The sequence below is a fragment of the Anser cygnoides genome, chromosome 23 (assembly GCF_040182565.1).
Source record: "Anser cygnoides isolate HZ-2024a breed goose chromosome 23, Taihu_goose_T2T_genome, whole genome shotgun sequence".
NCBI classification, from domain to species: Eukaryota; Metazoa; Chordata; class Aves; order Anseriformes; family Anatidae; genus Anser; species Anser cygnoides.
The window spans coordinates 410,460-435,972 of NC_089895.1; the positions used below are offsets into that span (position 1 = coordinate 410,460).

Below are 25,513 nucleotides of genomic sequence, written 5' to 3' on the forward strand. Positions count from 1 at the left end.
GAGCGTGCTGTGCACCGAGCACGCCACGTGCCAAGCACGCCATGTGCCAAGCACGCCGTGCACTGAGCGCGCGGTGCCGTGAGCGTGCGGTGCAGTGAGCGTGCCGTGCAGGGTGTCCATCGTGAGCGAGGGCGGGCAGGGCACGCTGACCATCCGGGACGTGAAGGAGGCTGACCAGGGCGCCTACACCTGCGAGGCCATCAACACCCGCGGCATGGTCTTCGGCATCCCCGACAGCGTCCTCACCGTCACCCCCCGCCCCGGTGAGCGTCCCCAGCTGCCGCCACCTCCCCATCCTGTGCCCCTGTCCCTGCGCCCTCACCTGATCCCCTCCCCGTCCCCGCAGGTCCCTGCCCCGAGGGCCACTTCCAGGTGACGGGCACATCCCGCTGCCTGCCCTGCTTCTGCTTCGGCGTCACCACCGCCTGCCGTGCCACCGCCCGCCACCGCCACCGCCTGCATCTGCGCTTCGACCGCCCCGATGACTTCAAGGGTAAGTCGTGGGGACAGGGGGACAGAGCGCAGGGAGGGGGGCGACACACAGGGCTGAGCCTCTCCCCACAGGTGTCAACGTGACGGTGCCATCAACTCCATCCCTGCCGGCGCTCGCGGCCACCCAGCTGCACGTGGACGTGGCCACAGAGGAGTTCCAGCTCCTGGACCTGTCCCGGCGCTTCCTGGCTCTCGACGCTTTCTGGGCACTGCCGGCCCCCTTCCTGGGTGACAAGGTGACCGTGGGGCAGCGGCAGGGCTGGGGACACCCCGGCACAGCTGCTGACACCGCGCTGCCCTTGCCAGGTGGACGCTTATGGTGGGGCGCTGAGCTATGGCGTGCGCTACCGGCTGGGCCGGGGGCCCCCCGAGCCAGCCCCCCGCCCTGACGTGCTGCTGCGGGGCCGGGGCCGCCAGCTCCAGGCGCGCGCTGGGGACACCCAGCCCGACGTCCTCAACCGCCGCCGCATCCCCTTCACCGAGGTGGGTGCGCTGGGGACGGGCGCTGAAGGGCGCTGACAGATGCTGGTGGCACCCTGGGGTGACGCCGGCGCTCACCGTCCCCACAGGACAACTGGGAGGACGAGACGGGCGCCCCGGTGAGCCGGGAGCTGCTGCTGATGGTGCTGCAGGAGCTGGAGGGCATCTTGGTGCGGGCGGTGTATGACGGGCGCATGGCCAGCGTGGGGCTCAGCGACGTGGCCATGGATATCACCAGTCCTGGGGACACCAGCTTGGCACCTGCCGGGGACGTCGAGGAGTGCAGGTGACCGGCTGTGGCTTGCGGGCCCTGGCAAAGCAACGCATCCACCAGTGTGGTGTCACCAGCGCGGTGCCTCCTTCGTGGTGCCACTGTGGGGGTGCCACCGTCACACCGCTGTGTCCCCAGGTGCCCCGTGGGCTACACGGGGCTGTCGTGCCAGCGGTGCGCCGCCAATTTCGAGCGGGTGCCGCAGGGACCCTACCTGGGGACCTGCTCGGGCTGCAGCTGCCACGGCCACTCCAGCACCTGCGACCAGGTCTTTGGGCACTGCCTGGTAAGGACGGGGACATGGGGACAAGGGACATGGGGCCAGGGGCTCAGCCACAAGGCAGTGCCACCAATCCCTGTGCTGTCCCCGCAGAACTGCCAGCACAACACGGAGGGTCCCCAGTGTGAGAAGTGCAAACCTGGCTTCTTTGGCGACGCCACGCAGGGCACGGCCACCGCCTGCCGCCCCTGCCCCTGCCCCTACACCGAGCCAGCCCGCAGGTGGGTGCTGCCCTGGGGGGCTTGCGGGGGACTGGTGGCACGTCATGGCCCCACGTCACTGTCCCCTTGCCCGCAGGTTCTCTGAGTCGTGCTTCCTGGACACGGATGGCCAGGCCACCTGCGATGCCTGCGCCCCTGGCTATGCTGGCCGCCGCTGCGAGAGGTGGGTGGGCAGGGGGTGGTGAAACGCGGGCTGGGAGCGTGGGCCCCTCGGCCCCCTCCCACGGGCCCCTGTCCCCATCCTCCCCCAGGTGCGCCCCAGGCTATGAGGGAGACCCCATCCAGCCAGGTGGCAAGTGCACCCGCATCGGTGAGTGCTGCCCCGTGTCCCCCCGCGCCCCCCCGGGCTCTGCCCATTTCTCACCCTCTCTCCCCGCAGGCCAGGAGCTCGTCAAGTGCGATGCACGCGGGGGCAAGGACGCGGTGGGCGGCACATGCCGCTGCAAGGTGGGTGTCTGCCTGCCCCGAACCCGCAGCACTCGGGCTGGTCCCTGCAGCACCCAGCCCTGTCCCCTGTGGCACCCAGTTCGTTTTCCCCAGCACCCAGTTCCCCATGGCATCCCTGTGGCACCCAGTCCAATTCCCCAGGGTTTTCCAGTCCTCCTATCGCACCCAGTTTGTCAATCCTCCTGGCACCTGGGCTTCCAGTCCCCCGCAGCACCCAGTTTCCCCATCCCCACAGCACCCAGTTTCCCCATCCCCACAGCACCCGTTTTCCCAGTCCCTGTCCCCTCTTGCAGCCCAACGTGACGGGGCGGCAGTGTGATGAGTGCGCGGCCGGGACCTTCCACCTGAGCGACGCCAACCCCGACGGCTGCCTCAAGTGCTTCTGCATGGGCGTCTCGCGGCAGTGCGCCAGCTCCTCCTGGAGCCGCGACCAGGTACCCTGCGCCGCGCTGTGTTGTGCTGTGCCATGTTGTGCCGTGCCGTGCCTTGCCACATTGAGCTGTGCCGTGCCATGTCATGGCGTGCCATGTTGTGCCGTGCCATGTTGTGCCGTGTAATGCTGTACCGTGCCGTGTAAAGTTGCACCGTGCCGTGCCATGCTGTGCTGTGCCGTGCAGTGTTGTACTGTGCCGTGCTGTGTTGTGCTGTGCCATGCTTCACCGTGCCATGGCAAGTTGTGCTGTGCCCTGTTGTGCCACATAATGTTGCATTGTGCCGTGCCATGCTGTGCTGTGCCATGTTTCACCGTGCCATACCAAGCTGTGCTGTGTTATGGCATGCCATGTTGCACCGTGTCTTGCCACATTGTGTTACACCGTGTTGCACCACGCCATGCCATTTGTGCCTTGCTGTGTCATGCGGTGTGATGGTGCACCATGCCATGCTGTGCCATGCCATGCTGTGCTGTGCCGTGCCATGCTGTGCTGTGCCGTGGTGCACCATGCTCTGCCATGTTGTGCTGTGCCATGTTGTGCACTGCCAAGCAGCACCGTACCGTGTCCCATGCCCCTGTCCCCCACCTCTGCAGGTCCGTGTCACTGCTGAGGAGGTGTCGCCACTGCACCTGACCAACCTGGCAGGCACGGGGACGATGATCAAGGGCTCACGCTTCGCTGCCCCACGGGAGCTCGTCTTCTCCGACTTCTACACACTGCCCCGTGACGTCTACTTCTGGGTTCTGCCCACGTCCTTCACCGGAGACAAGGTGCCGTGGTGGGGACGGGGGGGACAGCAGGGTGTCCACGAGCCCGGCTGAGCCCTGTCCCCGTGCAGGTGACATCGTACGGGGGCGAGCTGCAGTACACGGTGACGCACCACGCACCAGCAGACGCCCAGCCGCTGCAGCGCCAGCCTGACGTCCTGCTGCAAGGCAACGGCATCTTCCTGGAGCACTTCTCTGATGCCACCCCTGCGCCCGGTGTCCCCACCACCGTCACTGTGCCCTTCCGTGAGGTGAGAGCTGGCGTCCCCCTGAGGTGGGTGCTGGGGCTCTGGGGACACATCGGTCACCCTGGGGCTGTGCCCGCAGCACGCTTGGCACCGGGCGGACGGGCGCGATGCCACCCGGGAGCACCTCCTGATGGCCCTGGCCGACATCGACGTCCTCATGATCCGCGCATCCTACACGGACCGACCGATGGAGAGCAGGTACCGGGGCGGCGTGACACTGGCTGGGGACAGGGGACACGCGGGCAGGGCGGTGGGGATATCCTGTCTCGCCCTGCAGGCTCGCTGATGTCCGCCTGGACGTGGCCGTGCCCCACGCCACCGGCCGGCCACCGGCGCTGGAGGTGGAGGACTGTGCGTGCCCCCCCGGCTACCGCGGCCCCTCCTGCCAGGTGAGCCCCCCCCTGTCCCCATGGCTCTGGGGATGTGGCCGGTGGCCAACACCTGTCCCTGTCCCCACAGGACTGCGACGTGGGCTACGCCCGCAGCACCAGCGGGCTCTACCTGGGCACCTGCGAGCGCTGCCAGTGCCATGGGCACGCCGACGAGTGCCATCCTGAGACGGGCGAGTGCCAGGTGAGCCCGGTGCTGGCATGGGGACAGAGTGGGGAGCATGGTGGGGACCCCCTCGCCGTGCCAGCATCTCCCTCTCCCCGCAACACCAGGGCTGCCGGGACCACACGGAGGGCACACAGTGTGACAAGTGCCAGCCTGGCTACTACGGCGATGCCACCCGCGGCACCCCGGGCGACTGCCAGCCCTGCCCCTGCCACGGGCCCCACACTGACACCCAGTAGGTGCCCCCCACCTCCTCCCCGTGCCCCCAGGGGCCACCAGCTGGGGCTCACCCATCGCCCTGCGCTCCCCTCTCCCATCCAGGAGCTGCTTCGAGGACACGGACGGGCAGCCCACGTGCAGCGCCTGCGCCCCAGGACACAGCGGGCGCCTCTGCGAGAGGTGCTGGGGATGCTGGGGTGGCGGGGGGGTGGCAGGGGGTTTGGGGACCCCCCCTCATCAGCTTGTTTCATGCCCCCTCAAAGGTGCTCGCCTGGCTACGTGGGGGACCCGCTGCGGGGAGAGCCGTGCCGAGGTGAGTGTCCTGGGGAGGGGACAACGCGGTGTTCTCTGTTGGGGTTGGGGTCCCCACCTAATTGCTGCCTCCCCCGTGTGACACCCCCAGAGCCAGGTGCCACCGGTGACCAGTGCCAGTGCGACCTGCAGGGCAGCATCGGCGAGCGGTGCGACGCCAGCGGGCTGTGCCAGTGCAAGGTGAGCCCTGTCCCCGTGCCGTGCCGTGTCCCCACATCGGTGAGGGGGGGGGACAACACCACAGCGTCACCCTCCCCGTCCCCTGCAGGCCAACGTGGAGGGTCCCCGCTGTGCCACCTGCCGCCCCCACCACTTCCACCTGAGCGCCGTAAACCCGGCGGGCTGCCTGCCCTGCTTCTGCATGGGCATCGTCCAGCACTGCGCCAGCACCTCCTACTCCCGCGACACGGTGAGTCCCGGTCCCCATGGGTTCCCGCGGTCCCCCGGTGTCCCCAGGCCACTCACCTGCCTTGCCCCGCAGGTCCGGACGCCCTTTGGCCCCGGGAGCTGGCAGGGCTTCGCGCTGGTGAACCGGCAGCGCAGCACCCGCGTGGCCACCGGCTTCAGCGTGGAGATGGGCGCCGCGGGGCCCCAGCTCACCTACGGGCGCTTCGGGGAGCTGTCCCCTGAGTCCTACTACTGGCAGCTGCCCCAGCCCTACCAGGGGGACAAGGTAACGGCCGGCACCCAGGGGTGCCCCCTCCTCGGGGTGCCCCTTGGGACCCCCAGCTCCATGGGCACCCCGGGTGCTCGCCCCGGCACGGTTAGCAGGGGGAGGTGGACGCAGGCTCCCAGTGCCTCCTGCTTCCTCCCGCCTTCCTTTTTTCTTCTCCCTTTCTCTCTTCCCTTTTCCTTTTCACTTTTCCTTTTATTTTCATTTTTTCTCCTTCTTCTTCTTGTCCTTTCTCTTCCCTTTTAGTTTTCCTTCTTCTTAAATTTTCCCTTCCTCTTCTACCTTTTTCTTTTCCTCTTCCCTTTTCCTTTCCTCCTTTTCCTTGCCTTTTCCCTTCCCCTTTTGTCTTTCCCCTTCCCCTTTCTTTTCCCTTTTCTTTTTTTCTTTTCCATTTCCTCTCTTCTTCCCTTTTCCCTTTCCCTTTCCCTTTCCCTTTCCCTTTCCCTTTCCCTTTCCCTCTCCCTTTCCCTTTCCCTTTCCCTTTCCCTTTCCCTTTCCCTTTCCCTTTCCCTTTCCCTTTCCCTTTCCCTTTCCCTTTCCCTTTCCCCTTCCCCTTCCCCTTCCCTTTCCCTTTCCCCTTCCCTTTCCCTTTCCCTTTCCCTTTCCCTTTCCCTTTCCCTTTCCCTTTCCCTTTCCCTTTCCCTTTCCCTTTCCCTTTCCCCTTCCCTTTCCCTTTCCCCTTCCCCTTCCCTTTCCCTTTCCCTTTCCCTTTCCCTTTCTCTTTCCCTTTCCCTTTCCCTTTCCCTTTCCCTTTCCCTTTCCCTTTCCCTTTCCCTTTCCCTTTCCCTTTCCCTTTCCCTTTCATTTCCCTTTCCCTTTCCCTTTTCTTTTTTCCCTTTTTCCTTTTCCCTTTTCTTCTGTTTCCTTTTCCCTTTTTCCTTTTCCCTTTTCTTCTGTTTCCTTTTCCCTTTTTCCTTTTCCCTTTTCTTGTTTCCTTTTCCCTTTTTCCCTTTTTCCCTTTTTCCCTTTTTCCCTTTTTCCCTTTTTTCCCTTTTTTCTTTTTTCCTTCCTTTCCCTTCCCCCTTCCCCTTTCCCTTCCCCTGCCCGTTCCCTCCTTTCCATCCCCTTCCTGCCTTCCCCCCCAACCTCCCCAGACCCCCAGCTCCCCAGAGGCCTTTCCCCAGGGCCAACCCTCAGGTCCCTGCATGGCAGCACCCGGGGGGGTCCCCACACATGCACTGGGCCCCCCCCATTCCCACCTCCCCTTTTCCCACCCGCAGGTGGGCTCCTACGGCGGGCGGCTCCGCTACACCCTCACCTACACCCCAGGGGGCCGGGGGGCCCCCCTGCCCGACGCCGACATCCAGATCACGGTAGGGGGGTGACAGTTTGGGGGGGGGTTGTGGACGGGATACAGCAGCGGGCCCCCCCTGACCCCCCCTGTATCCGCAGGGCAACGACATCACGCTGGTGGCATACCAGCCCGACCTGCCCCCCGGCACACCGCATGCCTTTGAGATCGTTTTTCGGGAGGTAGGAGCAGGCACCTGCCTTTGGGCCCCGGCACCTGGCACCCCTGGCACCTGGGGGGTGGGCGCCGAGGTGGTGCCCCCCCTGCCCCAACAGCACCTCCCTGCTCGCAGCAATACTGGCAGCGGCCGGACGGGCAGCCGGCCACGCGGGAGCATCTCCTGATGGCGCTGGCTGACCTGGACGAGATCCTGATCCGCGCCACCTACTCAACCAGCATGGCCGCGTCCAGCATCGCCGGCGTCAGCATGGATGTGGCCGTGCCCCCCCGGCCCGGCCTCCCCCCGGCGCTGGAGGTGGAGGAGTGCCGCTGCCCCCCCGGTTACCGCGGCCTCTCCTGCCAGGTGAGCCGGCCCCCGGGGCACCCGGCGTGCTCCGGGTCTGTGGGGAGGTGTGGGGGGGTCATGGTGCTGAGCCCCCCCATCCATGCCCCTTCTTGCAGGACTGTGCCCCCGGCTACACGCGCACCGGCGGGGGGCTGTACCTGGGGCACTGCGAGCTCTGCGAGTGCAACGGCCACTCGGAGACCTGCCACCCTGAGAGCGGCCTCTGCTCCGTAAGTCTCCCTGGGGGGGGTCATGGCGCCCTGCGGCTTTTTGGGGTGCTGGGGCCACCTCCCAGCGCCATGCACCCCCATTCTACTGCCCCCCCCCCCTTCCAGGGCTGCTTGCACAACACGGCGGGGGACTTCTGTGACCAGTGCGCGCCCGGCTTCTACGGGGACGCCACCGCCGGCACCCCTGAGGACTGCCAGCCCTGCGCCTGCCCCCTCGTGCACCCTGAAAACCAGTGAGTGTTTGTAGGGGCTTAGAGGGGGGGAGGCGCAGGGAGGGGACGGTCCCCGATGCTTCCCTGTCCCCCCAGGTTCTCGCGGACCTGTGAGAGTTTGGGAGGCGGCGGGTACCGCTGCACCGCCTGCGCGCCGGGCTATGCCGGGCAGTACTGCGAGCGGTGAGTGGCGCGGGGGCACCCTGATGTTGTCACCCCAGTACCCTCGCCCTGACATCCCCATCTCATTGTCGTCCCCATATCCCTGCCCCAACATCCCCACTGCAATATCGTCACCCCCATATCCTCACTCTTACGTCCCCATCCCAACATCCTCACCCCAACGTTCCCACCCTGATATCCCCACCACAACATCCTCACCCCGACCTCCCCCCTACAACACCCCCAGTATCTTCAACTGATATCCCCATCCCCATATTCCCACTCCAATATCATCACCCCAATATCCTCATCCCAACATGCCCATCTCGATATCTCTACCCCTATATACTCACTCTGATGTCATCACCCCCATATCGCCATCCCAACATCCTCACCCTGATACCCCCATCTTGATGTCTTCCCCATATCGCCCCTCCAGTGTCATCACCTCAACATCCCCTTCCCAATATCCTACCCATATCCTCCCCACGATGTCTCCACCCCGATATCCTTACCCCAACATCCCCATCTCGATATCTCCACCCCTATATCCCCACCCCAATGTCATCACCCCCATATCCCCATCCAGATATCTCCACCTCCGTATCTCCACTCCAACTTCTCCATCCTGTTATCTCCACTCCAACTTCCGCACCCCGATATTCCCACCCCCATATCTCACCCCAACACCCCCCCACATCCTCACCCCGTGCTCCCCCTGCAGGTGTGCTCCCGGCTACGTGGGGGACCCCAGCGTGCGGGGCCAGACGTGCGTGCCGCAGGGCTCGCCACCCCCCCTCGTGGTCCGCGTGCACCCGCCGCGCACAGCGGTGCCGCAGGGCAGCCCGGTGACGCTGCGCTGCCAGGCCAGCGGGGACCCCCCCTTCTACTACCACTGGTCGCGGGAGGACGGGCGGCCCCTGCCCAGCAGCGCCCAGAGCCGGCAGCAAGGTAGGGGGCTGGGGACGGGGACGTGGATGGGGATGGGGACTGGGACACCGGGGTCTCACCCACCCCACACTGCCAGGCGAGGAGCTGCACTTCGCCAGCATCCAGCCCGCCGAGGCCGGCGTCTATGTGTGCTCCTGCCGCAACCTGCAGCACAGCAACGCCAGCCGGGCCGAGGTCATCGTCACCGGTAGGGCACGGTGGTGGCGGTGGGGGGATGGCAGGGGACAGAGCAGGGCACGGGGCTCAGCCCTCTCGTCTCGGTGCAGAGACACCCACCAAGCCCATCACCGTCACCGTGGAGGAGAAGAGAGTGCAGCGGGTGAAGCCTGGGGCCGATGTCACCTTCATCTGCACAGCCAAGAGCAAGGTGAGCCAGGGGCGCCTGCGGGCACCCTTGGGTGCTCACTACATCGCTTGGGCACCCCTGGGTGCTCTCTGGGTCGTGCAGGGCACATGGGTACTCTTGGGTGCCCACATTACCACACAGGCCCCATAGCCACCCACGTGGGACACACAGACACCCCTGGGTGCCTACCTGGGCCTGCAGGGTGCAGGGTCACCCCTGGGTGCCCACCAGGCCACGAAGGTCATGCAGAAGCCCCTGGGTGCCCATGCAGCAGTGCATGGCACCCAGACACCCCTGGGTGCCGACCTGGGCATTGGGACACCTTTAGGTGCCCACCCATCTCCATGCGGGCGCCCACCCAGACCCACAGGACCCACGGACACCCCTGGGTGCCCATCAGGCCCTTCCTCACCCCCCTCTTCCCCCTCGCCCCCCAGTCACCCGCCTACACCCTGGTGTGGACACGCCAGAACCACGGGACGCTGCCGTCGCGCGCCATGGACTTCAACGGCATCCTGACCATCCGCAACGTGCAGCCTGAGGACGCCGGCGTCTACGTCTGCACTGGCTCCAACATGCTGGACATGGACGAGGGCACGGCCACACTCTACGTCCAGGGTGCGTTCCCAAGCCCGGGGGGCACCGGGTGCTCTGCACCCCCAAACTGGCAGGGGTTGAGCCGTGGGGACCCCGAGCGTTCTTTCGGTGTTGGCGCGGGTGAAAGCTTCTTCTGGAAAACCCGGCTCCATTGAGGAGCCCAGACGCCGGGGTGATGGGCTCGCATGCCCCAACTTTAAACTTGACCCGCCCTTTTGCAGCCCCTTCGAAGACCCAAATGTTTTATGGACCTGTTGAGTTTATGGAGGGGCACAGACCCGGTAAGTCACCAGGGGGACATCTTGTGGGGGGGCCACACACAACCCCTGCCCGCTGCATGCCGGGGCTCCACCGCGCACCCCGTGCCACACCACCCCCCTGCTTCGTGCCACCCCTTGGGGACAGCGCCGGGGGTGGTGCCGGCACACTCTGAACCCCGCCACGTGTCACCGCAGCCGCCACCGCCACCGCCCCCACCGCCACCGTGGAGCCGGCGCAGCTGAGCGTGGCACCGGGGCAGCCGGCCGAGTTCCGCTGCGTGGCCACTGGCAGCCCTGCGCCCACCCTCGAGTGGCTCGGTAGGTGCTCGCCGCACGCGGGGACCCGGGGACCAGGATGGGGGACGTGGCAGGGGTGACGTGGCGCCCTGTCCCCGCAGGCGCGCTGCCACCACGGGCAGTCACCCACGGCGGGATGCTGCGGTTCAGCGCTGTCGAGCCGTCCGACCAGGGGCACTACATGTGCCGCGCGCGCAGCAGCGCCGGCCAGCACACGGCGCGGGGTTTCCTCCATGTGCAAGGTGAGCGTTGTCCCCCGACGTCCCCGCTGTCCCCATCCCGGTGCTGGCACTGACCCCGTGCTGCCTGCAGGCGCCGGTGAGCCCCAGGTGCAGGTGAGCCCAGAGCGGACGGAGGTGCAGGAGGGCTCCACAGTGCGGCTGTACTGCCGGGTGTCAGGGTCACCCACTGCCACCATCTCCTGGGAGAAGCAGGGGGGCTCCCTGCCACCACAGGTGAGCTGGGCGTGAGCACCCATGGGTGCTCCCCTGGGGTGGTGGTATGTCTTGGGTGCCGCTCACCCCATCCTCATGCTGCAGTCCCGCTCTGAGCGCACCGACATCGCCACGCTGCTCATCCCCTCCATCACGGTGGCCGATGGTGGCATCTACCTCTGCGTGGGCACCAGCGCCGCCGGCACAGCCCGTGCCAGCATCGAGGTGGTGGTGGTGCCAGGTGAGGGTTAGGGACGCCGCTCTGGGGACACCACTGGGGTTTGGGGATGGTTTTTGGGGCACCCTGGGTGCCTGCCAGAGCTGCAGCCTGCCCTACTCCCCACAGGGGCCGCGCCGCCCGTCCGCATCGAGTCCTCGTCCCCCTCTGTCACTGAGGGACAGACCCTGGACCTCGACTGCGTGGTGGCAGGATCAGGCCACGTCACCGTCACCTGGTACAAGCGCGGCGGCTCCCTGCCCGCCGGCCACCAGGTAGGGCACAGGCAGCGGGGGGGTCACCCCAAATCCTGCCCTGTCCCCCTCTCTCTGACACTGACGTGTCGCCGCCAGGTGTCGGGGTCCCGTCTTCGCGTCCCCCACATCACGGCGGCTGATTCGGGCGAGTACGTGTGCCGGGTGAACTCGGGAGCCACCGTCCGGGAGGCGTCTGTCATCGTCACCGTTGTGTCTGGCTCCGGGCTGTCCTATGGTGAGGCCGGGCTCAGTGCTGCGGGTTGCCGCGGGTGGCCCTGGGTGGCGTGCCATCTCCCTGCCATCGCTCCATCCTCCTTCCCAGGGCCACCAGGCTCGGGTGGCACAGCCCCCGTCAGGATCGAGGCATCCTCCTCCACCGTGGCCGAGGGACAGACCCTGGACCTCAACTGTGTCATCGCCAGCCCTGCGCAGGCCACCGTCACCTGGTACAAGCGCGGCGGGTCCCTGCCGGCCAGGCACCAGGTAGGGGACGCAGGGGGCTCTGTGTCCAGCGTGCGGACGGTTGGGGTTGACCCATGGCCCCGTGCAAGGCCACGTGGCTCCGTGCAAGCCCAGATGGCCCCGTGCAAATCCAAACAGCCCTGTGCAAGTTTGAGTGGTCCTGGACAAGCACAGATGGCATTTGGGCAAGCCAAAATGGTCCCATGCAAGCTCAAGTGTCCCTGTGCAAGGCCAGATGGCGTCCAGGCAAGCTTGAGTAGCCACGTGCAAATTCGAGTTGTCCTGGGCAAGCCCAAACAGTGCTTGTGCAAACCCAGATGTCCCCATGCAAGCTAACGTGGCTCCATGCAAGCCCAGATGTCCCCATGCAAGCCAAGTGCCCCTGGGCAAGCCAGAGTGGCCCCGTGCAAGCCCCGGTGGCCCCGTGCAAGCCCCATCAGCCCCACGCAGGCTTTAACATCCCCGTGTCCCCTCCCACAGGTGTCCGGCTCCCGGCTGCGGCTGCTGCAGGTGACGGCGGCCGACTCGGGCGAGTACGTGTGCCGGGTGAGCAGCGGGGCCACCACCAAGGAAGCCACCGTCGTGGTGACGATCCAGCCCAGCGGGGCTGGCTCCTACCGTGAGTGGGGACTGGGGGGTGGCACTACCCGTGGGCTGTCCCCATGTGCCGCGGCACCGAGATGGCTCTAACGTGCTCTTGCCAGCGGGGCCCAGCTGTTGTCACAGTGTCACTTTCCTGTCTTGGTCCCCAGCCCCAGGTGGCACAATGCCACTGCACATCGAGTCCTCGTCCTCCACCGTGACTGAGGGACAGACCCTGGACCTCAACTGTGTCATCGCCAGCCCTGCACAGGCCACCGTCACCTGGTACAAGCGCGGAGGGTCCCTGCCGGCCAGGCACCAGGTAGGGGACACAGGGGGCTCTGTGCCCAGGGTGCAGACAGTTGGGAATGACCCATGGCCCCGTGTGTGCCCCTATGTCCCATGCAAGCTGAGGTGGCCCCATGCAAGCCCAGTGCCCCCTGTGCAATGCCAAGCAGCCCTGTGCAAGCCCGTGTGTTCCCACGCAACCTCTGATGGCCCCATGCAAGCTCTGGTGGCCCCATGCAATGCCACAGGGCCCCATGCAAGCCCAAATGGCAACCAGGCAAGCTCAAGTGGACACATGCAAGCTTGAGTGGTCCTGTGCAAGCCCATGCAAGCCGAAGCAGCACTATGCAAGCCCAGGTGGCCCTGTGCAAGCCCCATCAGCCCCATGCAGGCTTCAACGTCCCTGTGTCCCCTCCTGCAGGTGTCCGGCTCCCGGCTGAGGCTGCTGCAGGTGACGGCGGCCGACTCGGGCGAGTACGTGTGCCGGGTGAGCAGCGGGGCCACCACCAAGGAAGCCACCATCGTGGTGAAGATCCAGCCCAGCGCGGCCGGCTCCTACCGTGAGTGGGGACCGGGCAGGAATGGGGACATTCTCCAGGGGCAGGTGACGCTCCCTGGAGCAGCCACCCATGGGTGTGCCCATCCTGGTCCCGCTGTCACCAGGGTCCGTGCCCAGGCCCAGCGCTGTGTTTGGGGACAGCCCTGTGTGCACATCCGCAGGGGTGCGGAGCTGCCATCCGGCGATGCAGCAGGCTCCCGGTGGGGAGGGAAGGGGATGGACCCCCAAAGTGTCCCCAGCAGCTGGGAGCAAGGCGCAGCCCAAGTCCCGCTCCTGGTGGCTTGCCAGGCTCCTGGTGTCCCACGGTGGGACACGTGGTGGTGGCGGATCTGGTCTCTGACCGTGCCATCTCCATCCCCAGCCCTGGGCGGAACAACGCCCCTGCGCATCGAGTCCTCGTCCTCCACCGTGGCCGAGGGACAGACCCTGGACCTCAACTGTGTCATCGCCAGCCCCGCGCAGGCCACCGTCACCTGGTACAAGCGCGGAGGGTCCCTGCCGGCCAGGCACCAGGTAGGGGACACAGGGGGCTCTGTGCCCAGGGTGCGGACGGTTGGGGTTGACCCATGGCCCCGTGCAAGGCCACATGGCTACGTGCAAGCTGATGTGGCTCCATGCATGCCCAGATGTCCCCATGCAAGCCAAGTGCCCCTGAGCAAGCCCAAGTGGCCCCGTGCAAGCCCCATCAGCCCCACGCAGGCTTTAACATCCCCGTGTCCCCTCCCACAGGTGTCCGGCTCCCGGCTGCGGCTGCTGCAGGTGACGGCGGCCGACTCGGGCGAGTACGTGTGCCGGGTGAGCAGCGGGGCCACCACCAAGGAAGCCACCGTTGTGGTGACGATCCAGCCCAGCGGGGCCGGCTCCTACCGTGAGTGGGGACCGGGCAGGGACAGGGCCCCACGGGACCATGTCACTCCACGTCCCCATGGGGTGACCCTGCCGTCCTGGTCCCCAGCCTCTGGTGTCACCCCCCCGGTGCGCATCGAGTCCTCCTCCTCCTCTGTGGCCGAGGGACAGACCCTGGACCTCGACTGCATCGTGGCCGGCCAGGGCCAGGCCACCATCACCTGGTACAAGCGCGAGGGGTCCCTGCCCGCCAGGCACCAGGTAGGTGGGGACACGGAAGGAGCATTTGGGGACAGAAAGAAGGGTTTTTGGGGTGCCAGAGGGTGTGTGTTCCCCATCCCACGTGTGTCCCCCACAGGTGTCGGGCACCCGCCTGCGCATCCCCCAGGTGTCCGCAGCCGACTCGGGCGAGTACGTGTGCCGAGTGACCACGGGTGGCATCACGCACGAGACGTCCCTCATTGTCACCATCCAGACCGGCGCTGGCTCCTCTTACGGTACCGGGGACGGGGACAGCGGGGGGACACCGGGACACGATGGGGGGCGGCTGCACGCTGACCCTGCCACCCCACAGCTGTGGGTGTCACACCACCCGTGAGGATCGAGACCTCGTCCGCTGCTGTGACCGAAGGACAGACCCTGGACCTCAACTGCATGGTGGCCGGGCAGGGCCACCCCCATGTCACCTGGTACCGGCGGGGGGGGGCTCTGCCCCCCAACAGCCAGGTAGGTGCAAGGAGCTGGTGTCACCGTGCAGGGCTCAGCCCCGGACCCTGTCCAGTCCCCGCTCTCGGTGCTGATGTGTCCCCATGTGTCCCGTTGCAGGTGTCGGGCACCCACCTGCGCCTCGTCCAGGTGTCAGTGGCTGATTCGGGCGAGTACGTGTGCCGGGTCACCCTGGGGAGCACCACGCAGGAGGCATCTGTCATCGTCACCGTTCCCAGCAGCGCTGGCACCTACTACTGTGAGTGCGAGTGAGAGGGCAGTGCTTGGGGACAGGCATGTGCCACCACGGTGCCAAATGTCCCCGTTCCCTGTCCCCAGCCCCTGGTGCCTCCCAGCCTGTCCGCATCGAGTCCTCGTCCTCCGCCATCGCCGAGGGACAGACCCTGGACCTCAACTGCGTGGTGGCAGGATCCGGCCCCACCACCGTCACCTGGTACAAGCGCGGTGGCTCCCTGCCCGCCGGCCACCAGGTAGAGTGCAGGCAGCAGGGGGGGGTCACCCCAAATCCTGCCCTGTCCCCCCGACCTCCAGTACCAACATGTCCCCCCCCATGTCCCCAACAGGTGTCGGGCACACGCCTGCGCATCCCCCAGGTGTCCGCGGCGGACTCGGGCGAGTACGTGTGCCGGGTGACCACGGGTGGCGTCACGCAGGAGACGTCCCTCGTCGTCACCATCGATGACGGCGCCAACCCCTCCCACCGTGAGTGCCACGCCGTGGCCGGGGACACGGGGACCGTGCTGGTTCCTGGTGCTGGGGGGCGCCTCACCCTTAACTTTGCCCGTGCAGCCGCCGGCGTCATGCCGCCCATCCGCATCGAGTCCTCGGCGTCCTCCGTCACCGAGGGACAGACCCTGGACCTCGACTGCATCGTGGCCGGCCAGGGCCAGGCCACCATCACCTGGTACAAGCGCGGGGGGTCCCTGCCCGCCAAGCACCAGGTAGGGGTGGATGTGGTGGGACAGGGGCCGGTGGCCCTGCGTGCCCAGCTGATGCCACCCGCTGCCACTCCCCCCAGATGTCAGGGTCCCGCCTGCGGCTGTCGCAGCTCTCCGTGGCCGATTCAGGCGAGTACGTGTGCCGGGCAGACATGGGCAGCACCTCCCGCGAGGCCACCATCACTGTCACCGTCACCTCCCACGACAGCTCCAGCTACCGTGAGTGTGGCCGCGGGGTGAGGGAGGGTGCCGGGGCGGTGAGGGACATGGGTGACCTCGGTGGCTCCCCTGTCCCCTTGACCCCACAGGCCTGCAGAGCCCCATCATCTCCATCGATCCGCACAGCATGGCTGTAGCCCCGGGTGAGGATGCCACCTTCAAGTGCCGCATCCATGACGGTGCCCGGCCCATCAATGTCACCTGGCGGATGGGGCCCGGCCAACATCTCCAAGGTACGGTGGTCCCTGGGGTGGCCCCAGCGTGGTCCCCACGGTGGCTCCGGTGCTGACACCTCCTCCTTGCCCAGACAACGTGAAGATCAGCACCAACGGCTCCGTCATCTCCATCACCGGCGCCCACGCAGGCAACCAGGGCGCCTACCACTGCGTGGCCTCCAACCGCTTTGGCGTCGCCAGCAGCGTTGTCAACCTCCTGGTGCAAGGTGCGAGGTGGCCGGGGTGTCCCCGTCCCTGTCCCTGTGTCCTCCCCATGCTCCAGGTGCTCCTAGGGTGCTGGTGGTGTCCTTATCCTTATCTCCATTCTGTTGTCCCCGGGGTGGTTGTGGTGTCCCCACCCCCATGCTGATGTCCCTGTCTCCATGCTGATGTTCTCTGTTTGCTGCAGGTGTCCCTGGGGTGGTGGTGTCCCCATCCCCATATCCCCTCTGTGGGCCAGGTCCCGCAGGGTGGTGGTGATCCCATCCCTATCCCTTGCCAATGTTCTCCAGATGCTCCTGGGGTGGTGGTGTCCCTGACGTCCTCATCAAGCTTCAGGTGCTCCTGGGGTGGTGATGTCCATGTCCCAGTGTAAATATCCTCCAGGTGCCTCTGGGGTGGCTGTATCCCCACCGCCATCCCCATGCTGATGCCCTCCGTGTCCTCCAGGTGCCCCTGGAGTAGCAGTGTCCCCATGGCCATGTTGATGTCCTCCAGGTGCCCCCAGCGTGGTGGTGTCCCCATGCCCATCCCCGCGCTGATGCCCTCCCTGTTCTCCAGGTGCCCCCACCGTGTCAGTGATGCCCCCAGGCCCCGTTACGGTGAAGGAGGGCAAATCCCTCAGCCTGGAGTGCCTGGGCCGGGGCGAGCCACGGCCGCTGGTGCGCTGGAGCCGTCTGGGCTCACGGCAGAAGGTGGAACACCAGATGCTGCTGCACATGGACAGCCAGGCTGTGCTGCAGGTGAATGGGGCACCCCAGGGTGCTGCGGGCACTGAGACGTGCCGGGTGCTCACCACCCATCGTGTCCCCTCTCCAGCTCTCGCCGGCCAAGCCGGAGCATGCCGGGACCTACATCTGCACGGCACACAGCGCCCTGGGCTCGGCGCAAGCCCGTGTGGACGTCAGTGTGGAGACTGCACAGAGGCACCCCGGGGCCCCCGAGGTCACCGCACCACCTGCTGTCACCGTGGTGGCTGGGGAGACCGCCACGCTGCACTGCTCAGCCACAGGTACGGGGTGGGGACGGTGGCCGGGGTAAGGGGACACCTGCCCGGACCCCCCCTGCCCCGGGTGACGGACGGTGACATACCCGCAGGCGAGCCGGCGCCCCGGATCGAGTGGTCGAAGCTGCGGGCGCCGCTGCCCTGGCAGCACCGGGTGGTGAACGGCAGCCTGGTCATCCCCCGCGCCGCGCAGCAGGACTCGGGCCAGTACATCTGCAACGCCAGCAGCCCCGCCGGCTCCGCCGAGGTCTTCGTCACCCTTGACGTGGAGAGTAAGGGGGCTGCGGGTCTCCCTCTGCCTCAACCCACCCCCTGTCCCCCATCCAGATGCCTCCTGCTCTTGCTGGTCCCCGTCCCCCCTCACTGCCCTCTCTCCGTCCCTCTGTCCCTTCCTCCGGCTCTGTTCATCACTTGTGCTCCTCTGTCCCGCCTCTGCCCAAGTCCAGCTCCATCGCTGCTCACGCTCTCCCACCCATCCCTCCCTCGTGGATCTGTCCTCCTTCATCCATCCCAGCGCTCATCCTCCTCTCCATCTCCTCGCGGACTCCTTCATCCAGTCCTTCCCAGATGTGCCCATTCACTTGTTCATCTCTCTGCACATCGACCTCTCCACCTCTGCTCGCTCCCCTCCCCATCCGTCCCCTGTTCACGGATCCATCTGTTGCTCATCCCTGCACACAGACATCTCGGCTCACACTCCGTTCATCCCTTCCTGGTGCATCTATCCACCGCTCATCCATCCTGGCTCACATCCCTCCCTCCATCTCCTCACAGACTTCTCGATTCGTCCGTCTGTGGATCTGGTTCTTGCTCATCCATCCCAGCTCTCATCCCTGCACACCCCTCTCTCTGTTGCTGCTCTCACTCCTCCATCCATCCATTCTCCAGCTTTCTTCACCCTGTCTGCTGTCCGTCCTTGTGCACAACCCCAGCTCTCCATCTCAGCTCCCACTCCATCCATCCCTTCCCTGTGGGTGCGTCCATCACGCGTCCGTCCCAGCACTCATCCTTGTGCGTGTCCATCTTCACCCACACCCCTCCTTCCATCCCTTCCTCGCCAATCCACCCATTCCTGTGCACGTCTATCGCTATTTCTGCTCACGTTCCTCCATCCATCCCCTCTCCTTGGTTATATCCCAGCGCTCCTCCCTGCGCACGTCCGTCTCTGCTCACACGCTTCCATCCAGCCCTTCCTCGTGGTCTGGTCCACCTCTCACCCACCCCAGCACACCTCCATCCAAGCCCTCCCATCGCCACCCTCCTCGCCCCATCGCTGCCCTCCTTGCCCCGCTGTCGCCCTCCTTGCCCCATCGCTGCCTCGCCGCGTGCTGCCAGGCACTGACATCTCCGTCCATCCCCGCAGCGCCGCCGTACGCCACGAGCCTGCCGGAGGAGAGCGCGGTGCACGCCGGCGACGCGGTGCAGCTGCAGTGCCTGGCCCACGGCACCCCGCCGCTGCTCTACACCTGGGACAAGCTCAACGGCAGCCTGTCACCCCGCGCCGTGCCCCGCGCCGGCCTCCTGCGCATTATCCCCGTGCTGCCCGCTGATGCCGGCACCTACCGCTGCCTCGTCACCAACCGCGTGGGCACCGCCGAGACCTTCGCCCGCGTCGTCGTCCACGGTGAGCACCCCGGGGTGCCCCGTGCCGTGCCGGGGATGCCCGCGCCACACAGTGACACTTCTATGTCCCACGCAGGTGACGGTGGCGCTGATGGCGGCGGTCCCCTGGCCGTGCAGGTGACGCCAGGGAGCCTGGTGAAGGGGGTGGGCGGCACGGCCGAGTTCGCCTGCACCGTCTCGGGGGACCCGCGGGCGCGCCTGGAGTGGCTGAAGGACGGTGGGGAGCTGCCCCCCAGCCACAGCGTGCGGGACGGGGTGCTGCGGTAAGAGGGGCACGGGGCGGCGCCAGCCGCTTGCCTGCGCCCCGCGGGTCCCACACCTGTGCCCCCCGGTGTCCCTGCAGGATCCCGGAGCTGGCGCGGGGGGCGCAGGGGGTGTATGTGTGCCGGGCCAGCGCGCCAGGCGGGCAGGCGGAGGACAGGGCCACCCTCACCGTCCAGGGTAAGAGCAGCACCCGTGCACCAGGGCTGTCTGCACAGGCACCCACCGACCTGTCCCCGTGAGCACCGGCACCCTGCTCCCCTCAAGCCGCCTGCTCTGCCTGCAGGCATCTGCTGACCCCACCTTCACGTACCCCAGTGCCCCCCCATCTCCCCAAACCCACAGGCACCTGCTGACCCCGTCCCCCCATGCTCACAGGCTCCCCGTACCCCCCGTCTCTCCCCATGCCCCTTGGTACCCCCTTGATTTCTCCCCGCAGGCACCCCCCCTACCCCAGTCACACCCGTACGCCTGGCCACCCTGGTACCCCCCACCCTCCCCCCGTGCACCTCAGCACCTGGCTCCCCCATCTCTGCATGCCCACAGGCACCCCAGTACCCCCCATTTCTTCCCACACCCACAGTCACCCTGATGCCCACATACTTCTTCCCATTCCCCTTAGCACCCCAGTACCGCCAATCTCTCCCCGTGCCCTCAGGCACCCCAGAGTCCCCCACATCCCCCCACACCCCCCCACACCCATGGGCACCTTGGGACCTCTCCTTGTTCCCCATACCCATGGGCACCCCGATGCCCCCCATTTCTCCCTATGCCCACAGGCACACTGCTACCTCCCCATCTCCCCATATCCATGGGCACCCCAAACCCCCCCATCTCCCCGATCCATGGGGTCCCTGCTTCCCCCCATCTCTCTCTCCACCCGCGGTACCTCCCTGTGCCCAGGGGCACCCCAAAACCCCCCTGCCCCTCCCCTAGCTTTGCCCAGGGCCCTGATCAACATCCGGACAGCGGTGCAGACGGTGCTGGCGGGCACGGCAGTGGAGCTGGAGTGCCTGGGGCTGGGCGACCCCCAGCCCCACGTCACCTGGAGCAAAGTGGGGGGCCGCATCCGGCCGGGGGTGCTGTCTCATGCCGGCACCCTGACCATCGAGCGGGTGGAGCGGGCGGACGCGGGGCAGTACCGCTGCACCGCCACCAACGCCGTGGGCACCGTCCAGTCCCACGTCATCCTCCACGTGCAGGGTGAGTGCAGACGGGGACGCGGAGCGGGGAGGGTGTCCCCCACCCTGGTGCAGGGGGGGGTGACAGCTGCGCCTGTCCCCAGCTGCCCCCCACATCGCCGGGCAGCCAGAGGTGAAGGAGGTCTCGGCGGGCTCGGTGGCCGTTCTGCCCTGCTTGGCGTCCGGCTTCCCCGTGCCGGAGATCAGCTGGAGCAAGGTGAGCGGGGACGTGGGGACAGGGCGGCGACCTCCGTCGGTGCTGACCCCCACGGGTGCTGACCCCCCCGGTGTCCCTGCAGCTGGAGGGGGAGCTGCCAGCGGGCGCGCGGGTGGAGGGCACGGCGCTCACGCTGCCAGCCGTGCGCCCCGAGGACGCCGGTGTCTACTCCTGTGCCGCCACCAACCGCCGCGGCCAGGAGACGGCTTTCTACGTGCTGAAGGTCCGAGGTGAGCGTGGACAGACGGACGGACAGACAGGCTGGTGGGGAGGGTAGGGGGGTGGCCGTGTCCCCAGCCTGGCTGACCCCCGGTGTCCCCGCAGAGCACCTGGTGCCCTACTTCACGCAGACGCCCCGCTCCTTCCTGCCGCTGCCCACCATCAAGGACGCCTACAAGACGTTCGAGATCCAGATCACCTTCCGGCCCGACGCCGCCGATGGTGAGCGCTGCGGGGGCCCCCCGGCCCTCCCAGCCCCGCTGCGCCGCGCCGGCCTTCTCTCACCCCTTCTCTCTCCTCCTCCGTCTGTCCGTCCGCCCTTCCATCTCTCTCCCTCCTTTAGCTCTCATTCTGTACTCAGGTGAGCACCCACCCCGGGGACCTCTGCGTTCCCCCCTCCCCGGGGTGTTTTGGGGTCCCCGCGCACTGCGGCCGGGCTGACCCGCTGCCTCCCCACAGGGATGCTCCTCTACAACGGGCAGCGCAGGAGCAGCGGCGCCGACTTCATCTCCTTCGGGCTGGTGGGCGGGCGCCCCGAGTTCCGGTGAGTGCACGGGTGGGCACCCGTGGGGGGGGGGGGGCAGCACCCCCATCCTCACCCCGTGCATCCCCACGTCATCCCACAAACACAGTTTTGACGCCGGCTCGGGCATGGCCACCATCCGGCACCCGACGCCGCTGCGCCTGGGCGAGTACCACACCGTGCGCCTCTTCCGCAACCTCACCCGGGGCTCGCTGGTGGTGGACGGGCTCCCCCCGGTCAACGGGACCTCGCAGGTAAGGGGGGGACAGGGGGGCCGGGGGGGGGTGGCCTGGGGGCAGCCGTGCCCACCAACCTGTGCCCGCAGGGCAAGTTCCAGGGGCTGGACCTGAACGAGGAGCTGTACCTCGGCGGGTACCCCGATTACGCTGCTGTGGCCAAGACGGGGCTCAGCCAAGGCTTCGTGGGTGAGCGGCGGGCTGGGGGGCACGGGGTTGGGGGGGCCTGAGCGTGTTTCCCACCCCCCCCAACACCGCCACGTCCTGCAGGCTGCGTGCGGCAGCTCCGCATCCAGAACGAGGAGGTGGCGTTCGGGGAGCTGGACCTGCAGGCGCACGGCGTCGCCAACTGCCCCACGTGCCAGGACCGGCCCTGCCAGGTGAGGCTGGGGGGGGCACATGTGCACCGTCCCCCCCCCTGCCACCCCGTCCCCGCTGCTCATCCCTGCCCCCCCTCCCCAGAACGGCGGCATCTGCGAGGACGCCGAGAGCAGCACCTACGTCTGCCGCTGTCCCCACGGCTTCACCGGCAGCAATTGCGAGTACTCGCAGGCACTGCACTGCCACCCAGGTGGGTGCCCACCCCGCGGGGACGTCACCCGCTGCCCTCCCTGGCTGGATGCCGGCCCCCCCCCGGCGCTCACCGCCCATCTCTGTCCCCTCCCCGGGCAGAGGCGTGCGGGCCTGATGCCACCTGCGTCAACCGGCCGGACGGGCAGGGCTACAGCTGCCGCTGCCACCTGGGCAAGTCTGGGGAGAGGTGCACCGAAGGTGAGCACGGCTGGGGACGGGGGCACGGGGCTGGGAGCCCTCCGGGGACAGGGGCACAGGGGTGGGGACAACCCCAGGGACGTGGACACGGGGTTGGGACCACCCTGGGGACACAAGCGTGGGGATGGGGTGACAGTGGGGACGTGGGCATGGGGACATGGGCGTCGGGGTGGGGATTACCCTGGGGCCACAAGTATGGGGATGGGGGTCACCCTGGGGACATGGGCGCAGGGCTGGGTACCACAATGGGGAGATGGGCACAAGGGGACACAGGCAGGGTGGGGACAGGGGACTAGGAACCACCTGGGGAGGTGGGCATCGTGGATGTGATGGGGATGGAGCATTGGGGACCACCCCAGGGACACAGGCTTGGGGCTGGGGACTGCCCTGAGGAGATGGGAGTGACGGGGATGGGGCATTTGGGGACCACCAAAGGGAGATGGGGACGATGGGGCCGGGGGCTCGGGCCCCACCGGCCGGGTGCTGAGGTGCGGTGCCGCAGGCGAGGCGGTGAGCGTGCCGTCCTTCGGCGGGGCGGGCGCCTTCGTGTCCTACCCGCCCCTCACCAACGTGCACCACGAGCTGCGGGTGGAGGCCGAGTTCCTGCCGCGGGCGCCCGACGGGCTGCTGCTCTTCAGCGCCGGCAAAGCCGCCCCCGTCGAGGACTTCGTCGCCCTCGCCATGGTCGGCGGCCACCTCGAGTTCCGCTATGAGCTGGGCTCAGGTAGGCTGGCACGGCCCGATGGGGCCCTGGTGTCACCAGGGGGGGTCCTGGGCATTATTGGGGTCGCCAGACATCACTTTGGTCCCCAGGTGCTGCCACGGTCCCTTGGACATCGCTGGGGTTCCCCTGGTGTCACTGGGGTCCCTAGGCGCTGCCAGGGTCCCTGGGGCATCACCAAGGTCCCCAAATGTCACCAGGGAGCCCTAGCATCACGGGGGTCCCTTGGTGTCACTGGGGTCCCCTAGCATCGTATCACCAGGGTTCCCTGCCATCTTCTGGGTCCCCGGGCACTGCAAGTGTCCCCAAGCAAGCCCCTGGCACTGCTGGGGTCCCCTGGCATCGCTTTGGTCCCCAGGTGCTGCCAGCATCCCTGGGCATCGGTGGGGTCCCCTGGTGTCACCGGGGTGTCCTGGCACCACTGGGATCCCCAAGCATCACCCAGGGTCCTTTGGCACCACCCAGCATATCCGTTGGGTCCCCAAGCACCCCTGGGGTCCCCAAACATGCCTGCGGTCCCCTGGCATCAGCCAGGGCATCGCTCCGGGTCCCCAAGCACTGCCAGGGTCCCCAGGCACCCCCAGAGCCCCCTGCCGTCCCCATCCCCATCCCCTCTTCCCCGAGCGGGTGGCAGTGGGGCCAAGCCACGGTGCCAGCGTGCGGTGTCACAGGCCCGGCGGTGCTGCGGAGCGCCGAGCCGGTGGTGCTGGGACGCTGGCACCGGGTGATGGCCGAGCGGGTGCACAAGGACGGGACGCTGGTGGTGGACGGCGGTGCCCCGGTGCAGCGCTCCTCGCCCGGCAAGAGCCAGGGGCTCAACCTGCGTTCCCCGCTCTACCTGGGCGGCACGGAGCCCCCCCTGCAGCCCCCCACCAACGCCTCCTTCCAGGGCTGCATCGGCGAGGTGAGTCCCGGCCCCCCTCCGCACACCCTGGACATGGGGGGGGAACGCAGGTTAACCCCCCCTTCCCCCCGTCCGGTGCAGGTCTCCATCAATGGGAAGAAGGTGGATTTGTCCTACAGCTTCCTGCGGAGCCGGGGCGTGGGGCAGTGCGGGCAGAGCTCGCCCTGCCTGCACGCGCCCTGCCTGCACGGGGGCCGCTGCCTGCCCCTGCCCGACGGCAGCCCCCCCTTCCGCTGCCTCTGTCCCCCCGGCTTCAGCGGTGAGCGTGGGGAGGAGTTTGGGAGGTCTGGGGGTGCTCAAGGGGTGCGTGCTGTGTGCACAGTGCATGCGTGTGTGTGCCATGCTGTGCATGTGTGTGCACTGAGCAAGTGTGTGCTGCATGCATCTGCTGCGTTTGTGTGTGTGCAGTTTGCATGTGTGTGCTGTGTGCATCTGGAGCGTGTGCATGCAAGCTGCGTGTGCTGCGCTTGTGCACTGTGCATGTTTGTGAGCTGTGTAGGCATGTGCCGTGTCTGCATATGCACTGTGTGCATGTGTGCACTGCGTATGAGTGCACTGTAAGTGCTATGCATGTGTACGCTGCATACGTGTGCTGTGAGTGTGCTTTGCAAGCATGTGCACTGGGCATCTGCTCTGCACGTAATGTGCACGTATGCACTGTGTGCTTGTGCGTGCAGTTTGCAAGTGTGTGCATCTGTACGCATGTTTGTGCAGTGTGTGCTGTGAGCATCTGCATGTGCTGAGTCTGTGTGTGTGCTCTTTGCATGTGCGATGTGATGTGTGGATGTGCATTTGATATGCATGGACGTGTGCTGTGCATGTGTTTGCATGAGGGTGCACTGCATGTGTGTGCATCTGCTGTGCATGCATGCACTGCACTGAGTGTGTGTGCAGTTACGTGCGTTGTGTGCATGAGTGTGTACTGTGTGTATGCGTGCACACATGCACTCTGCATGTGCTTGTTTGCTACATGTGTGTGTGTGCACTGTGTGTGCAAGGGATCACCCCAGGGTATTGAACAGAGGAGGGTGAGCGAGTGCAGGAGGCGCTCAGCCACCCCCATGTGCCTGTGTCACCCTGTGCCACCTGCTGTGTCCCCAGGGCCACGCTGTGAGCGGGCGGAGGACCGGTGCCTGCAGCACAACCCCTGCCTGCACGGCGGCACCTGCAAGGGCAATGCCTGCATCTGCCCTGAGGGCTACACCGGCCCCTACTGCCAGCACAGTGAGTGTGGGGACGTGGGGAGGTACGGCGGACACGTGGGGACACGTGGGGACACGCCACCTGTCCCCATCACCCTCTCGCCCGCAGGCACGGCGCTGTCAGAGCTGGACCGGGACTGGCAGGAGGGCAGCGGGGGCGGTGGTACGGTCCCCTGGGGTGCCATGCACCCACTTTCCCCCTTTTTGCACCCAAAACCGATGCTGGTACAGGGGTGCTCAATGGTGCCCTCTCACCCCCATCTCCCCGCAGATGCCCCTGGGCAGTTCAGCGCCGCTTTCCGTGACGGCTCCTACCTGGCCCTGCCCGGCCACCTCTTCCCCCGCGGGTGAGTGGCGCTGGGGACAAGGCCTGGGGTGCTGCACCCTGCCCGCAGCATTGCACCCATGCAATGTTGTGCCCACCACAATTTTGCACC

At 67.0% G+C, this 25,513-nt stretch overlaps 1 protein-coding gene across 8 annotated transcripts in view; it reads left to right on the forward strand.

Annotated features, from left to right (window-relative positions):
* Positions 1-25,513, forward strand: part of HSPG2 (heparan sulfate proteoglycan 2) — a 36,975-nt gene that overhangs the window by 9,096 nt on the left and 2,366 nt on the right. For 2 of the 8 annotated variants that reach the window (XM_066981950.1, XM_066981954.1), the window contains 77 exons: positions 112-263; positions 347-493; positions 565-728; positions 799-975; positions 1,062-1,258; positions 1,382-1,529; positions 1,617-1,744; positions 1,821-1,907; positions 1,996-2,054; positions 2,124-2,191; positions 2,485-2,625; positions 3,219-3,395; positions 3,464-3,643; positions 3,720-3,838; positions 3,918-4,029; positions 4,100-4,213; positions 4,303-4,430; positions 4,517-4,594; positions 4,678-4,727; positions 4,818-4,906; positions 4,995-5,135; positions 5,208-5,399; positions 6,620-6,712; positions 6,792-6,872; positions 6,983-7,213; positions 7,312-7,425; positions 7,531-7,658; positions 7,734-7,820; positions 8,524-8,750; positions 8,827-8,937; positions 9,017-9,117; positions 9,534-9,714; positions 9,915-9,974; positions 10,149-10,271; positions 10,352-10,492; positions 10,563-10,705; positions 10,790-10,925; positions 11,031-11,176; positions 11,255-11,393; positions 11,481-11,641; positions 12,101-12,239; positions 12,373-12,524; positions 12,912-13,050; positions 13,411-13,562; positions 13,779-13,917; positions 14,005-14,156; positions 14,254-14,392; positions 14,470-14,621; positions 14,721-14,859; positions 14,940-15,091; positions 15,185-15,323; positions 15,411-15,562; positions 15,640-15,778; positions 15,868-16,011; positions 16,086-16,220; positions 16,774-16,955; positions 17,032-17,224; positions 17,311-17,490; positions 18,582-18,842; positions 18,918-19,104; positions 19,185-19,282; positions 20,039-20,305; positions 20,388-20,500; positions 20,583-20,730; positions 20,825-20,941; positions 21,179-21,263; positions 21,352-21,496; positions 21,568-21,667; positions 21,749-21,858; positions 21,941-22,049; positions 22,151-22,249; positions 22,752-22,973; positions 23,642-23,874; positions 23,956-24,133; positions 24,976-25,098; positions 25,186-25,239; positions 25,348-25,423. In XM_066981950.1, the coding sequence (XP_066838051.1) occupies positions 112-263; positions 347-493; positions 565-728; positions 799-975; positions 1,062-1,258; positions 1,382-1,529; positions 1,617-1,744; positions 1,821-1,907; positions 1,996-2,054; positions 2,124-2,191; positions 2,485-2,625; positions 3,219-3,395; positions 3,464-3,643; positions 3,720-3,838; positions 3,918-4,029; positions 4,100-4,213; positions 4,303-4,430; positions 4,517-4,594; positions 4,678-4,727; positions 4,818-4,906; positions 4,995-5,135; positions 5,208-5,399; positions 6,620-6,712; positions 6,792-6,872; positions 6,983-7,213; positions 7,312-7,425; positions 7,531-7,658; positions 7,734-7,820; positions 8,524-8,750; positions 8,827-8,937; positions 9,017-9,117; positions 9,534-9,714; positions 9,915-9,974; positions 10,149-10,271; positions 10,352-10,492; positions 10,563-10,705; positions 10,790-10,925; positions 11,031-11,176; positions 11,255-11,393; positions 11,481-11,641; positions 12,101-12,239; positions 12,373-12,524; positions 12,912-13,050; positions 13,411-13,562; positions 13,779-13,917; positions 14,005-14,156; positions 14,254-14,392; positions 14,470-14,621; positions 14,721-14,859; positions 14,940-15,091; positions 15,185-15,323; positions 15,411-15,562; positions 15,640-15,778; positions 15,868-16,011; positions 16,086-16,220; positions 16,774-16,955; positions 17,032-17,224; positions 17,311-17,490; positions 18,582-18,842; positions 18,918-19,104; positions 19,185-19,282; positions 20,039-20,305; positions 20,388-20,500; positions 20,583-20,730; positions 20,825-20,941; positions 21,179-21,263; positions 21,352-21,496; positions 21,568-21,667; positions 21,749-21,858; positions 21,941-22,049; positions 22,151-22,249; positions 22,752-22,973; positions 23,642-23,874; positions 23,956-24,133; positions 24,976-25,098; positions 25,186-25,239; positions 25,348-25,423 (10,695 nt within the window). Of the gene's footprint in view, positions 1-111; positions 264-346; positions 494-564; positions 729-798; positions 976-1,061; positions 1,259-1,381; positions 1,530-1,616; positions 1,745-1,820; positions 1,908-1,995; positions 2,055-2,123; positions 2,192-2,484; positions 2,626-3,218; positions 3,396-3,463; positions 3,644-3,719; positions 3,839-3,917; positions 4,030-4,099; positions 4,214-4,302; positions 4,431-4,516; positions 4,595-4,677; positions 4,728-4,817; positions 4,907-4,994; positions 5,136-5,207; positions 5,400-6,619; positions 6,713-6,791; positions 6,873-6,982; positions 7,214-7,311; positions 7,426-7,530; positions 7,659-7,733; positions 7,821-8,523; positions 8,751-8,826; positions 8,938-9,016; positions 9,118-9,533; positions 9,715-9,914; positions 9,975-10,148; positions 10,272-10,351; positions 10,493-10,562; positions 10,706-10,789; positions 10,926-11,030; positions 11,177-11,254; positions 11,394-11,480; positions 11,642-12,100; positions 12,240-12,372; positions 12,525-12,911; positions 13,051-13,410; positions 13,563-13,778; positions 13,918-14,004; positions 14,157-14,253; positions 14,393-14,469; positions 14,622-14,720; positions 14,860-14,939; positions 15,092-15,184; positions 15,324-15,410; positions 15,563-15,639; positions 15,779-15,867; positions 16,012-16,085; positions 16,221-16,773; positions 16,956-17,031; positions 17,225-17,310; positions 17,491-18,581; positions 19,105-19,184; positions 19,283-20,038; positions 20,306-20,387; positions 20,501-20,582; positions 20,731-20,824; positions 20,942-21,062; positions 21,081-21,178; positions 21,264-21,351; positions 21,497-21,567; positions 21,668-21,748; positions 21,859-21,940; positions 22,050-22,150; positions 22,250-22,751; positions 22,974-23,641; positions 23,875-23,955; positions 24,134-24,975; positions 25,099-25,185; positions 25,240-25,347; positions 25,424-25,513 lie in introns of all 8 variants that reach the window. The other 6 variants (XM_066981946.1, XM_066981949.1, XM_066981947.1 and 3 more) reach the window with 5 other exon arrangements.